We start from the raw sequence: 15996 nt of genomic DNA on the forward strand, positions 1-15996 counted from the left end.
ATTGAGATCCATCAACGTTTCCGTCACTTTTTTTGCCTACATACAAACACAGAAAAATTAAAAGTCCGCTGCAGTATTGTTGGAAAACGACAGGTGAACGATTTTTGAACTTGACCTTCCTTTGCACAACCACTACACACCTACCAAATATCATGAAGATCCATCAAAGGTTTCCCGAGTTATGCTCTTGACATACATACAGACCCACACAACAGCCGGCTCAACCGAAAATATAATCTACTCCGAGTTCCTCGGCGAAGATGATAATGCAACTTAGAGGTAAACTCTGTGTCATAAATGCTCACATCATGGAGAATTTTACGATTTTAAGAAGTATGAATGTAAATGTTTTTACAAACCACTGTAAAAAGGCAACACAATTCAGACACAGTGTTTGCAATGTTGCACTTGAAGAATAAAAGTTTAAACATGGATGTTTCAAGAGTAAAGACATAGATCCTGCTCTAATTTTCCTACTTCAAATCTTTAATGGTATGGTTTGCGAAAAACAGATATAAAGTCCCTTTACCAGCCCTCATTTATGCAGCACTTACTAACACATATCACAGTTCACAAACTGGGTTTTATCTGGAAGAAAATGATGTTCTCATACCAACTCTATCAAGCTGTTGCCCTGGTGTCCCTCGTCTGTAGTGTTTGCACTTTTAAACATGTGCAAACGTCATCCATTCCAATAGGCCACATATAGATTGTGTGTGTTTGCAATGGGTGGTTGACTTTCCATGATAAGTGATAAAATGTGCCAAGGCTAATAATGCACGTTTTGACACTATATTGGAGACACCTATTCACGTTCCAAGTAAAACAATAACCCGTACTAAAAAATGAACAAGTTGTGATGTCTGAATGTTTTATAACATAGCCCATTCAATGGAAAAAGCGTTTGAGGTAGAACGTACAATTCCCCGGTATAACGTTGTCTGCTTTGTATTGCCGAGGGTCAATGACAAACTTAGTAGAAAGGTAGAAAACTCTATTCGCCCCCACTCCATAGCGGTGAACAGTCACGGGACAGGCCACTTGACATAGAGTATAGACACGTGGGAGTTAGTCTACATCTGAATCGTACTACATCCAATCAGCGATTGGCGCCTGTCCCTGGTGCTGAACTTCCTTCGTACACGTTACCTTCGAAACTCGTGCCTGCGATCGTTGACATCATTACTATTATGAAACATAACGACACCAACTCATCAGTGCAAGTAAAGTGAAATATAAAGCTTATCATCTTAGATGTTCCAATGTCATCTTCCTTCATAACCCCCAGCGTTTACGTGATAAGCGTGTCTGAAAAAAAAGTAGCATAGTTATGTTAGACATACGACTATAGAAAACGATTTGGCATCATTTACACAGAACTTATCTGCTATTGTCGATCGTAAGATGGCTTGACGCCGGTAATTGAGGGCATTCTTCGGACAGTTTGGACGTGTATTGCGGAATTCTGTGTAATTTTGACGGAAAAGGTCCCCATAGATAGACGGTCGGTTCTGCCATAACCTTGTTGAAAATTATTTTGTGGCCGCGCGCGGTAAAATGAAGTGCTTCGTTCAATTCCTTCACCTCCAGCAGCGGTCTGTCACGCGGCAGCCCACTTGACAGGGAGTGCAAAGGTGTGAGAGTGTGTCAGTCTACCGCCAGATGCTATTTGTGCTTGAGCCGAAATTATCAGATGTCCGGAAGAATCCGCGGCGGATATTGTTGTGTACACAGCCCAAACGCGTACAAGCGCACAAGCACGTACACATGTAAAAATGTCGCCGGCCACGTGAAAAACGGAGGTCCTTGCCATGATGACCTGAATATGAGACAAGTTGAACGAACTCTTTGTCACGTTATTCTGAAGTTTTGCTGAATCATAGAAAACGATGAGAGAATGAATGGACATGTTTAGTACTTGATAGGGGTGGAAGTGTTGAAAGTCCTTGGAGTAAAGACGACAATGAAATAATAGCAAGAAATAACGGTCTGCTACCGTTGATTCTCAACGATTGATATTTGTTGCGGTAGAATTGTTCATAATCAGAATAGATTATCGTCAGTGCTTGATTGACAAAGAATCATCAGTTTACCCATTTGACCCATTTGTAATGGTATGGCCCAGTGTATGAAAAATATGGCATGATCACTTCAAATGATATAAAAGACGCTACACATCTGAACATATTCAGTAACTGCGTTACTTGTAAGACTGCCGTGCTGCAACAATGATGACTCCGCTTGTCCTGTTCCTGGTGGTTTGCGCGGTGGGGCCAGCCCAGTCCGCCAGTTTGAATGCACATGTTCGGGAGGACAGACGTAAGTAACGATCATTCGTTCTTTTTTACCCGGTGAAAACTACAACTTTTATCACATGGCCAATCCTCGAGATGTCGTGGAAAAGGTGTTGGTTTTCATGGCAACTTTTTTTCGATTTTTTCCGTTTCAAATATGATGATTTATGTCGTGATTTCTATCTACGATGAAGGTGGAAACGTACAGACATAGTAATCTTTTAAGATAACCGCTACCTTCCAAAAATGTGGTATAAATCAATTTGAAGGACACCTTGATTAATGTTGATATTGTAATTACATGTGCTCTACTGAAACCCCGCCTAGAGATCTAATTGAATGCATGTCGTAAAAATTTACTACATCTAACATTAAGCTTCTTCAACGCTGCAGAGAACATTCCTGACATTTCCCAATATCCATAATTTAACCGCACAAGACCTACGCTTTTCACCGCAGGTAACATACGTGCCGGAGGAACGGCGGGTTTCTACCCTTTCGGCCAGTCTGCCGGTGACGCGGTTAACCCCAAAGCAGACGATGGTGGCTCCGAGAAGCAAACCTCGGCGTACACCGGTGGATTTCCGTACTTCGGTAACGTTTACCGCGACTTCTGGGTAAGTTCAGCGTTCTAAAATAAACCTGACCGTTCATTTCTGATAAAACGGTACGTGTCGTTGATTTTTCAACGCAAGAGGGAATCATAACACACGTTATTTGAAAGAGAAACAAAAAAAGAGATGAATTTAGCGTATAACAACCAAATTACACATTATGCTGCTTTGAAGAGATAGCTGTGACTCGTAGAAGACTTGTACAAGTTGTGCAGGATTGGTGATATATTTTTCTAAACCTCTATCTTAAGGTTAACAACAATGGAGTGGTGTCATTCGAAGGAGAGGTGACTATCTTCACTCCAAGCCCCTTCCCCATCCAGTCTTTCCCAATCGTAGCGGTCTTCTGGGCAGATGTAGACAACAGGTCAGTTAGATGGAGATTTCTTTGAGAAAATGTCCCGGGCTTTCACAGAAATAATCTTAGTAGTATCTCTAACACTTCAATCATAACGTAATTCACTGGAAAATTGTGTGATCATAGCACTGAGGGTGAAAACCTCATTGATAACACTTGACTCCACTGATGAATCATAACGATATTATTCAGAAAATTCAGTCTTTAAATTTAGCTTAGGTTACATTACATGTCAGATTAAGCCCCCCTCTCACTGGACCCGCGGCATACTTGCGGCGTCGCTGCGTCCTAAACTGAATTTGTGTTACCCTTGACTTTATAATGGGAATACCATTCAAAACGTACAGGTATGAACAAAAAGACAACAAAACACGCAAAGCTTAAAAAGATTCGTTTTTTGTCGATCAAATTCGTTGAGCGCTTTGTCAATTCGATCGGCCGCAGCGACGCCGCCAGCGTGCCGCAGGTCCAGTGAGAGGGGGGCTTTAGAACGCCAATATGTCAACGAACATTCGAGAGTTTTGAGAGCAAAGTGGAAAAAGCTAGTTTCATAAAAACGGTTATTTCTGAAGGCGCGCCGGGGAGGTGTACTGGAGACAGACCACCACGGACCAAGCCCTGCTCGCACAAGTGTCCCAGGACATCCTCGCCAACCACCCGGGCATCACCAGCTTCCAGGCCGGCTGCGTCTTGGTGGCGACGTACCACGACGTGACCTACTATGGCGGCAGCGCAAACACGAGCGTAAGTTGTCATCGAGATCCACTTCCGGTCAGTCTCTGGTCCCAGCTGTGATGGGTCACATGGGTTAGATATTAGATAATTCGTTGTGTCAATATATGATATATCCGCAGCCGTCCTTTTTTGTCGAACATACGTTACGAAACCTATGCAGGACATTCAACACATTTCGACATTCGTCCTTGATTTAATGAAACAAAGTGGGATTTACCAATGGTGGTAAATGCTGGTAAAGTCTGGTAATGTTTGCATATTGGTAATAAAATTAAACATTACCAGACTCTACCAGCATTTACCACCATTGGTAAATCCCACTTTTCGTGCAGTGAAACACCAATGCCACGTGTCTAATTTCACGAATTTGTTGATTTTTACCCTGAAATTTGCTGCTAAATCTATCAGTCTGTTTTTTTCTGTAACTTCATTTTCAAATATGTATACTTCATGTTCAAATGCAGCGGCAGTCGTTCCAGACCGTGTTGGCAACCGACGGTATCCAGTCTTTCGCCATTTTTAAGTACGGCGACATCCTTTGGACGACGGGAAGCGCCAGCATGGGTGACGCAGCGACCGGTCTTGGCGGAATCCCAGCACAGGTCTGCACCCTCTAGATGTTCTATTTGTTTGTTTTATATGTGTACTGTGATAGCAAGAGTCAACCTCTATAAATATGGAGATAGTCAGAGTGTAAGCTTACCTATTTCAGACCAGTCTAGGACATTGTAGGACTCGCAGTAGAAACAACTGTTAAACGTTTACGTTGCTTACGACTAATATCTTAATATGAGCAGATTGGAGATGATCACTGAAGTTGTATACAAAATAAACGTCTTAAAACTAATCTGTATTCCTCGACAGCTTTATAACGACACATGTTCGTCTGGCATATTTCAGGCAGGGTTCAATTCTGGAGATGGGACAAACTACTACACAGTGCCGGGCTCACGGTCTTCTGAGATTGTAGATGTTGAGACCAGGTCAAACGTGGGACAACCGGGCACCTTCATGTTCCAGATCAACGCCGCTAAGATCGTCCCTCTGGGTAGGAAACTTTGTCTTCTAATGTCGATGTAACGTTAGTTCTATCCTACTACCCTCCTGTGTTTCTCATCAAGAACATGAGATATAACGCAAGGGCAATACAATTTAAAGAACTATTTTAAAGATACATGTACTAAAAATTGTTATTAAGATTGTACATAACGTTACCTGTAATTTCACCCGATGCTGCATGGACGAAGATTTTTGTACCTATACATGCACAGACGTCAATCATTGATCGTTTGATGTTATCTTGTAGTATCTATGGAAATGTAGGTGACCACAGGAAAGTTTCTATACTTTTCTTGTGTCAATAAAATTATGTTACTCGTGCGCCTCAGGAAAGATGAGGTTAGTCGGAGGAAGTTCTGAGTTCGAGGGCAGAGTTGAGATCAACCGCGGTGGTGTCTGGGGGACAATCTGTGACGGAGACTGGGGAATGGAGGAAGCCCAGGTTTGTACTGATTCTGGTAAAATTATACATCCTTGAAATTTCGACAAAAAAGGGTACTCAAAAAGACACCGCTTAAGTCTTGATACTGTGTCTAAGTTATTGCGATTTCTATTCAAAGACGTGCCTCTCTATACCTCTTGGTGATTTTGTGTACGTTGGCTATTCTATCATTTGCAATGTCCTTTGACTGAATCTTAATGTTTAAACTGGGCATTTTTTATGTATTTATATGTCTTCATTCACTCATTTGAGCGTCTTGTCAAACACTTTATTTTCCATAATGTACAAGTGACGGCGAAAGTATATGTTGAGTACAACTTGAGTCCGCCGTCACTTTGTCTTTGTACATTAATTTGTATCATTTGATGTTTTCTTTGAATAAAAAAGAATGATAGTATGAATGCTTTCCTTGTGTAGGTGGTGTGCCGTGGAGTTGGCCATGGCGGTGCTGTAGCAGCCTACGGCTCCGCACACTACGGCCAGGGAAGCGGACCTATCTACCTCAACAACCTGGACTGCTCTGGGAACGAGATGTCCCTCTCCGACTGTCCACTGCTCTCTGGCGGGATGACAACATGCACACACGCCGATGACGCCGGGGTTGAGTGTAAAGGTGGGCCAGCCTTGTTACTCCGGGAAGGAGGATGACCTCCTGCTGGGAGTATTGGAAATGCTTTTGTTTGCGCGTTCGCAGCTAGAACTCACGATCCTGTTGTCGCATTGGTGTGTAACTTGGCATATCGTTTGCCTGGTTGGGCGTGGTGATGCACGATGTCTTTGTCACACCGTAACTACTTTAATCGTCAATGCAATATCGTAATTGCATCCCTATAATTAATGGCATGTGGCACTGCCCTGCCATAGAGACCATGCTATAATCCGTTCCGCTTGTTTCTCTTACGACCATAGTAAACCAAACAGAATGTCCTTTACTTTTGCCGTGTCAACAATCTTCTTTCTTCTGTATACTATTGCAAATATCCAATTCAATATGATATCAATCTAATGACAACGCCCGGTGGCTATTTCAAACATTGCTGGGTGGGAGGGGTCATCAAAAAGATGATTGGAAACATATCTATGGTTGCATCTACAAGAGGAAGCTTTGGTCCATCAATTCGATTTTATGACTTTTCAAAAATCATCCATTTGAAATTATCCTATCGCGCTTTTGGTCATTAAACACGTTTTGATTTAACAGCTCACAAACCATGGTGTATCATTTGGCTTGTTTCCTCAGATCTTGATGACTGTCAGCCGAATCCTTGTGCGAACGGCGGCACCTGTCTGGACCGTGTGGATGACTTCGTCTGCGTTTGCCGCCCTCCGTATGAGGGGAAAGACTGCAACATCGGTAAGTAACAACGCCAATTTTTGTCTTCCACGTAAAAGACATTCCATAGTGACTTTCACAAGAAACATACACTGTGGGATATGCAAAGTTGGTACAGGTAACCTGGCTCCACTCTTGAGTCCTCTCCATTACCTTACTAAGGGCCCTGTCACATTTGTGCGTATATTCAAGTTCGCGTGAGTTGTGCATTAACATTTTTTTTGTTTAAGTAAGGTTTGCGGGGAAAAAGTTCTTTTCTACTTTGACCCACCGTTGTGCAGCCTAGTGATCGAACCTAAGAAATCAGCTATTCGGCTGCAAACTTAACCTAAACCAAAAACATGTTAATACGCAACTCATGCGGACTTGTATATACGCACAAGTGTGACAGGGGCTTAAGTAAGGTTTGCGGGGAAAATTAGTTTTCTTCTTTGACCCACCGTTGTGCAGCCTAGTGATCGAACCTAAGAAATCACTTATTCGGCTGCAAACTTAACCTAAACCAAAAACATATTGATACGCAACTCATGCGGACTTGTATATACGCACAAGTGCGACAGGGGTTTTACAAAAGTTGGCACCCGGTCTATTTTCCCTACGTTATGTCCTCGCTTGTTGTTTCGCTGAACTCGTTTTGACACATAACTTGCTTTCGCCGCACAACATTCATACTATTTACCTGTATGTACTACAGGATTCATCCTCCCAGCAGACCCGATATGTTAACGTTCGGTTCGTTACCTCCCATAGCGGCCCTGCCCTTCCGAGCCCCTGAACACACTTCTGGCGCCGTCACCACCAAAACAACTTCAGCCAATCAGAGGGTTTGCTAAAGCTCATCTCGAGCAAAGCCGCAAAGGACGCTGGGAAGCTATCAGCCAATCAGCTTACATCTTACATCGCTACTTTGGGTTCAGAAAAAGATAACGAACCTTTGTGCCAAATAAGGCTAGCTCATTGATTATCTATGAGCAACTGTCAGTTACGCCGCCAGAAGCCAAAATCTCCGTTCAAAAAGTCAGGGCTGAGACCGGGAGGGTTTGCCGGGAATTTCCCGAGCGGGTTTCAGCGCTGATAAAGGAGGGTGTACAGGATAATGTTGCTCGACGTCCAGATCTTGCACAAGTAACCGTTACCTACATTACCTACAGATACCAGCGACCCTTGCGCGACTGACCCTTGTGAACACGGAGGCGTATGCTCAGCAGATGGCGACAAATTTACCTGCTCATGTCAGCTCGGATGGAACGGCACAACGTGCGACACGTATGGTACGTTCTCTCTTCTTTATTGAGCCCCCATAGCTAAAAAGCTATGTATAGTTGTAAATGGTTGCTTGGCGTTCATCTCTATGTTCTTTCAGTGGAATATTTATTTGCTCCGTTTTCTGCAATGCGCCGTATAGCTTGCTCTGTCTTACCCAGTTGTATTGTATAGTGAATATAACTCTCTGATGTTACATTGTTCAGCTCTCAACCCGTGTGATAGCGGACCCTGTCAACACGGAGGCCTGTGTTTTGCCAGCGAAGATAAATTTGCCTGCTCATGTCAACCTGGATGGAACGGTACCACTTGCGAAACCAGTAAGTAACTGATATTCTTCTATAATATTCTGTTGGGTCCAGTAATTCCCAGTTAGTTATAGGTATGGAGTTAGCAATAGCGGTACTGTAAATGCAGAAATGTTCGCAGTGGTTTTACGTTACATTTTTGTCCAATGCTGTAGCAGCATGTGACTATAGCGCTGCCGCAAACTTAAAACCACCGCGAACACTCCACTTTCACCTTAGCGCGAAATAAGAACCACGCGAACTTGAATTGCTGCTGAAAGTTCTGAAGGATCAATATTGTCGTTTGTCCGCAGACATCGACGACTGCAGCCCAGATCCTTGTCAGAACGGAGGGGTGTGTCAGGATCTGGTCGCTGACTTCTCCTGCAGCTGTCCTGATCCGTACGTGGGAAAGATGTGCGAAATATATAGTAAGCTGTCTTTTGTTATTTGATAAGTAGATAGCACTCAACGTTTAAGCGTAAGGCAATAGCTACTTGTATTTTCAGCTACCCATCTCGACGTTCCGTGGCTAGAGCCTTTCTTGCAAGTTTTCGCACAATTTTCCTGACTATATCTACTGCAATTTTCAATCATTTTGTATGCTATATCTGTAACAAATCACTTCCATTCCACAGTGAACCCCTGTGACAGCGGACCTTGTCAAAACGGAGGCGTGTGTTCTGCAAGCGGTGTTACATTTACCTGCTCGTGTCAGCCTGGATGGAACGGAACCACTTGCGAAATGAGTATGGAACAACGAATTTTTCTTTAATGGTTTAATGTTTTGCGTCTATCTGGTTAAGTGTATTGGGTGGACACTTACAGTATATATTTTCAGGCAATGATAATGTTTGTGTCCTTCAGACATTGACGACTGCAGCCCCGACCCTTGTCAGAACGGAGGGGTGTGTCAGGATCTTGTAGACGACTTCTTCTGCGTTTGTCCCTCTCCATACGAGGGCAACATGTGTGAGATATACGGTAAGTTCTCTTATGTTTGCTTATGACAAGATATCACTTACGTATGAGACTTCAACAATTCAGGACCAGTTCCTAAACCAACCAATTGTTCCTTCGGTTAAACTGTCTGCTATTCGACGATGTCTTCTGTCATTAAATTGAACATGGTCCTTACTTGTACAAGTTGTACTTAACGTTCTATGTTGTGTTCCTATCATCTAACTTTTGTATTTTCATGTCTCAGTGGACCCCTGTGGGGACAAACCTTGTCAAAACGGAGGCGTGTGTTCTGCAAGCGGCGCTATATTTACCTGCTCATGTCAGCCTGGATGGTACGGCATCACCTGCGAAATGGGTAAGGAACACCAATATTACACATTATCTCTCTTGTCATTTTTACTTCGCAGAAACCTGTGATTATTTGTATGACTGGACACTGACAGTATATACTGTTAAGGCATAGATTTTTCAACATACTTTCTTTCTCTAGATCTTGACGAGTGCAGCTCTAACCCTTGTCAGAACGGAGGAGTGTGTCAGGACCTAGTGGCTGACTTTTCTTGCAACTGTCCTGCTTCATACGAAGGAAAAATGTGCGAGATATATGGTGAGTTCTTTACTATCTATCATTTAGTAGGTGGCTGTCTGGAATATGATAACAGCAACTAAGTATCACTCACCAGCCAAATCCTTATTAAAATCAGTCTTTAACTGATTTTTATTCTACAGTGAACCCCTGTGACAGCGGACCTTGTCAAAACGGAGGCGTGTGTTCTGCAAGCGGTGCTACATTTACCTGCTCATGTCAGCCTGGATGGAACGGCACCACTTGTGAAATAGGTAAGAATTGGACAACCTCAAAAAAGTTGCACATTTTTGCTTGATATTTCTCTTCTGTCACTTAGTTTTGTTATTGTGTCCGCACAGCAGAAGACAATAACAGTAAAATCTACTTAAAGCAAAGATGTTTTCTATATCCTTAGAGATCGACGAGTGCAGCCCCAACCCTTGTCAGAACGGAGGGGTGTGTCAGGATCTGGTGGCTGACTTCTCCTGCAGTTGTCCTGCTCCATATGAGGGCAACATGTGCGAGATATACGGTGAGTTATCTATTCAATGTCAAGATAGCTCTTACGTTCATGAAGTAAGCGCTTGTTCATTCTTCGTGAATCTGTCTATACATTGTTACATGTATGAGTTCCAATTATCTCATGTAACGTGCTTGTGGATTTATGTTGTATTTCCAATCCTCAGTGAACCCCTGTGGCAGCGGACCGTGTCAAAACGGAGGCGTGTGTTCTGCCAGCGGTGCTACATTTACCTGCTCGTGTCAACCTGGATGGAACGGCACCGTGTGTGAAACAAGTAAGCAACCGACAAGCTGAAGAAAACATTTTTGTTTAATGCACTCGTGTAGACACTGGTGTTGCATGATTCTTCAATGGATACATGTTTACTAATGACTTTCTTTTCCGTAGACATTGACGACTGCAGCCCTAACCCTTGTCAGAACGGAGGGGTATGTCAGGATCTTGTCGCTGACTTCTCATGCAGTTGTCCTTTGCCATACGAGGGCAAGATGTGCGAGATATACGGTGAGTTCTCCGCTATACCTATACGATACTGGTTTTGGTATCTGGCAATTGCAACTCAGTGTTTGTTCACCAATCCTTTTTTTTCCTTAGTAAAACCGATTGGCAATGCTTTCCGTCCATTCTCTTCCTCTCTGTCCCACCAAACACGGTCTTTGACACATGTACCACGATGTAATTACCTCAACTTTCATTCCACAGTTGACCCCTGTGGCAGTGGACCATGTCAAAACGGAGGCGTGTGTTCTGCAAGCGGTGCTACATTTACCTGCTCATGTCAGCCTGGATGGAACGGGGCCACGTGCGAAATGAGTAAGGAACAACCAGTCCTACAAATGCACACATCTCCGCTGAGTAACCTTAGTTTTCTCTTCTGTTATTAGTATCAATATTCTTGGTGATTTGCGTGGGATGGGCATTGTCAGCTCGTCTTTTTATTAAAGCGAAGGTTTTCTGATGTTTTTTTCGTTCCTCAGACATTGATGAGTGCAGCTCTGATCCTTGTCAGAACGGAGGGGTGTGTCAAGACATGGTCGCAGACTTTTCTTGCAGTTGTCCTTTGCCATACGAAGGCAAAATGTGCGAAATATATGGTAAGCTGTCTGTTGTTATTTCGTAAGAAGATAGCGCTTACGGTTGTATGAATGCACGGTCACAGCACTACAGTACCTAGATTATCGTTCACCTTTGTTCATTTAGTAAAACTTATCCTCATAGATCTTTAGATTGAACGTAGCATTAAACACCTGTACACGACAACACATTTACTGCAAGATCTAGTCTTTTATATGCTGACTATCTTTTAAATAATTTCCCTATCTTAGTGAACCCCTGTGGCAGCAGACCTTGTCAAAACGGAGGCGTGTGTTCTGCAAGCGGTGCTACATTTACCTGCTCATGTCAGCCTGGATGGAACGGCACAACGTGTGAAACAGGTAAACAACAACCAATATGAAATGCTATATAACAATTTTGGTTTGGTGCAATTCTGTCACGCACTTCTCTGGCATCATTTATGTGCTGCATAGTAACAGTAGCAGTCGTTTCAATGTGTTTGATAAATGTTTTCTTTCCATAGACATTGACGAGTGCAGCCCGAACCCTTGTCAGAACGGAGGGGTGTGTCAGGATCTGGTGGCTGACTTCTCTTGCAGTTGTCCTGCTCCATACGAGGGCATGATTTGCGAAACATATGGTGAGTTGTCTGGTGCTTATTCATTTATTACAGAATATCTCTGATATACTAGTACATGTCTTGTTAACCAAGCAATTCTTTAGCCCTTTGGTTAAAAGGTCGGCTCTTCCTGAATCTGTCGGTAACTTGCCCTTTGCTGTAAAACACTAAAAAAATCAAGACATCACATATAATGTGCCCGTAACATTACTTTGTGCTTTAATTCCATAGTTGACCCCTGTAGTAGCGGACCTTGTCAAAACGGAGGCGTGTGTTCTGCAAACGGCGCTACATTTACCTGCTCATGTCAGCCTGGATGGAACGGGGCCACTTGCGACATGAGTAAGGAATAGTCAATCTGGGAAAATTACATACTAGTATTCTAGCTTGATAATTTTTTCATATCTCACTTCAATCACGTAGTTCTCATATCATGTGAAACGTTACTTGGTGTACAGTGGCAAATACAGTGAAGAGCAAGATGTTTTCTTTCCTTAGACATCGATGAGTGCAGCCCCGACCCTTGTCAGAACGGAGGGATGTGTCAGGATCTGGTCGGCGACTTCTCTTGCAGTTGCCCTGCTCCATATGAGGGCAACATGTGCGAGATATACGGTGAGTTCTTATCAGTGATTAGCGGATACCGTTTAGGTATATGACCAAAACAAATTAAGTGCTTGTCCACTAGATTACCCCATGTTTCTTTACCTATCGTTTCCCATTGCCGTGCGAATCTTGCCTTTCTTCTTGGTACTATACATGTGTTAACGTTTCTTACATTCCTCAGTGGACCCTTGTGGCAGTGCACCTTGTCAACACGCAGGCTTGTGTTTTGCGAGTGGTGCTGCATTTACCTGCTCATGTCAGCCTGGATGGAACGGCACCACGTGCGAAATGAGTAAGTAACTCACTATGGAAATTAACATATGTTCACGGTATGAGTGTGGCAAAGAGGCAATGTCATATTCAGTTCTCTCGTTACGTGTAGCTTTCTGTTAATGCGTATGGCATACGTGCTGATATTTTGTTTCTTACAAGTGAAAGTTGCTTGATATTCTATTTCCTCCCTTAGACATTGATGAGTGCAGCCCCGACCCTTGTCAGAACGGAGGGGTGTGTCAGGACCTAGTGGCTGACTTCTCTTGCAGTTGTCCTGCTTCATACGAAGGCAAGATGTGCGAGATATATGGTAAGTTATTTGCTGTTTATTAGTAACCACAAAGCACTAAGATGTACAAGAAACTGCTAAGCCAAGACGCAACAACGACGCCCTCTGACAAAACTCTCCCTCGCTCATTCTCATCCATTGCCCTGGGTTGCTTGCACTTGTTACAGAATGGTCCGTACTACATGTACACGAAAATATGTTGTATCTCTAACACTATACATTACCTTCATTCCTCAGTGAACCCATGTGACAGCGGACCTTGCCAACATGGAGGCGTGTGTTCTGCAAGCGGCGCAACATTTACCTGCTCGTGTCAGCCTGGATGGAACGGCACAATGTGCGAAATGAGTAAGAACTGCACAACCATTTGACTTGTTTGAGAACTTTGCCATTAGAGAATCCGACTGGTGTTGGTGGGAAAATCTGACAATCACGTATGTACATGCACATGGGAAACACATCAGGTGGACATCATTTCTTTGTTGCAAGTTGAACGTATCTTATTGATCGCTTCGGGGTGTCCCTGTGGTGTAGTGGTCTGCGCTTCTGTCTCTCACCACATCTGGTTCAAATTACTTGGACCAGAAGGACTGGGGTTCAAGCCCCGGGTAGGACACCTCTGGACAAGAGGCGCATTGAGCAAAGACTTTATAAAAATGGTACATACTTCTGAAACAGTGTGGAAGTGAAACACACTTCACTGCCAGTGGACTAGCCCCCTGCTACAGTGATTGCACCACAGTGTGGCCCAGGGCTATGAAACGGAGATGGGCACCGCCCTATACAGCAATAATGGTGTGGGAGGATTTTAATTATTGATCGCTTCGTCTTTCTCCAGACGTTGATGATTGCAGCCCCGACCCTTGTCAGAACGGAGGGGTGTGCGATGATCACGTCAATGATTTCTTCTGCAACTGTCCTTCTCCATACGAGGGCAAGACGTGTGAGATATATGGTAAGAGTAAAAAACTCTTTATCTGTAAGCAGATAGCACTGATGGAACTAACAATTAGGTGCTTGTAAACCACCCAACCTGATGTTGTTGAAGTCATTCATTGCATATTTCCATACTATGTTGACTTGCCTCACTCGCCATCGGATACTACACTGTCCATGTATTATACTCTAATGTTTATTCTTTAACATAATTTCTCTTCCACAGTGGACCCTTGTGGTAACAAACCTTGTCAAAACGGAGGCGTGTGTTCTGCAAACGGCGACAAATTCACCTGCTCATGTCAGCCGGGATGGAACGGCACCACTTGTGAAATAAGTAAGTTACGGTTCATGACGAATTACAAAACAATATCAGATGTAATCTGTACATGTTAGGCTTCAATAAAAGCATTATTTCAAATCCAGGCTACACAGTTTATAATCAGGTATGAGGGTATGAAGTTTTATGTGTGTCATTTTTTTCTTCTGTAGATCTTGATGACTGCAGCCCTAACCCTTGTCAGAACGGAGGGGTGTGTCAGGATCTTGTCGACGACTTCACATGCGACTGTCCGTCTACATACGAGGGCAAGATGTGCGAGACATATGGTACGTTCATTGCTTTTCATCTATCATCGCATAACGCTCATATGATCCGGAATATAACCATAACTCGCTATCAAAGAAAGAAAAAAGCGATACCGTTGGCATTGATATCACCGTTGGTCATGCGACATGAAGATCTTTGAAAATAAAGGAAATCCAATAATACGAAATGAGAACATTTCACACTGTCTAAGCATGTAACGTTACATACTCGCCTTGGATTGACCAACTACTAGTTAGCCACTCATTCTCTACGCCTGGTTTTAGGCAAAGTTCTTACGTAACCTATTCCTACATCCCACACAGTTCCTACGACTCCGCCGTATGTGCCCACCACCGACATCACCCACGGCGCTGTTGTACCCTTCAGACCGGACCTGACGTGTGGCCTAGACATGTTCTTCATGTTGGCTGGAAACTGTGAAACCTACTATTACGTGTGCTCGCCCGGGTACGACGACCCGATCCTCATGTACTGCCCGGCTGGCCTCGTTTTCAACAAGGACCTTATAGTGTGCGACTGGCCACATAACGTTGCTTACTGCTAGAGTACCAGACGACTTACTTCTTTTGAGTGGAAGGCTTTAGATAAGCAAATGCTTTCTGTCCGATACTCTTTAAACATGTGCGAATAAAATGAATTACTTTGTCATTCCAAAACAATCACGTACACAAAAGTTATGAAAACCCATGAAAATGCTGAATAACCGTTTTATTTATTATCTCTCTATGCTTGTCACTATGTAAACCCAAAATATTGAGCACTGTGCAATGTATATTTAGTATTGAATGAATTTATGCCACTGGCCTATACGTGTTGTCCTCGTTTGATTTTTCCTTGCTGTATCCTTAGGGTATATCTGCTTTGACTGGTAGCAAGACAAGTTTGAAAAGTTATTCTTGGTACGAAATACAACGATATGCAAAAACAGTTATACAGGTATCCCCACGAATATGGTATTTTTTAGTCAAACTTGCTTCCAGGCCTCTTTTCCCTGTGGTGCAATTTCTCACAAAATTCTACTAATTTGCAAAACCATGTCTGAGCAAGTAACGTTACCACAAAGTCCAAGGCCATCAGCATACGTGCATGCACGTCCACACCACACCACGGTTTCTGAGATATGCTCAGTGCTTCCGTCATGCTTAACGGAATGTTTGGCATATGTCAA

General features: G+C 43.3%; 2 protein-coding genes across 2 annotated transcripts in view; both read left to right on the forward strand.

Moving 5' to 3' along the window:
* The window catches only part of LOC136426875 (uncharacterized), an 18626-nt gene extending 14565 nt beyond the window's left edge, over positions 1-4061 (forward strand). The window contains exons 7-9 of the mRNA XM_066415595.1: positions 2754-2911; positions 3160-3275; positions 3839-4061. Of these exons, the coding sequence (XP_066271692.1) occupies positions 2754-2911; positions 3160-3275; positions 3839-4061 (497 nt within the window). The remainder of the gene's footprint in view (positions 1-2753; positions 2912-3159; positions 3276-3838) is intronic.
* On the forward strand, positions 2627-15635 carry LOC136426876 (fibropellin-1-like). Its single transcript, XM_066415596.1, has 26 exons — positions 2627-2911; positions 3160-3275; positions 3839-4010; positions 4466-4603; positions 4902-5049; positions 5390-5502; positions 5920-6115; positions 6743-6856; positions 7987-8106; positions 8305-8418; positions 9253-9369; positions 9593-9703; positions 9839-9955; positions 10078-10188; positions 10332-10448; positions 11142-11252; positions 11417-11533; positions 11765-11875; positions 12613-12729; positions 12902-13012; positions 13187-13303; positions 13520-13630; positions 14121-14237; positions 14445-14555; positions 14711-14827; positions 15131-15635. The coding sequence occupies exons 4-26, from the start codon at positions 4562-4564 to the stop codon at positions 15370-15372; spliced, it is 2802 nt and encodes a 933-aa protein (XP_066271693.1). The 5' UTR covers positions 2627-2911; positions 3160-3275; positions 3839-4010; positions 4466-4561; the 3' UTR covers positions 15373-15635.
* Positions 15636-15996: the final 361 nt, after the last annotated feature.

The sequence above is a fragment of the Branchiostoma lanceolatum genome, chromosome 2, assembly GCF_035083965.1.
Source record: "Branchiostoma lanceolatum isolate klBraLanc5 chromosome 2, klBraLanc5.hap2, whole genome shotgun sequence".
NCBI lineage: Eukaryota > Metazoa > Chordata > Leptocardii > Amphioxiformes > Branchiostomatidae > Branchiostoma > Branchiostoma lanceolatum.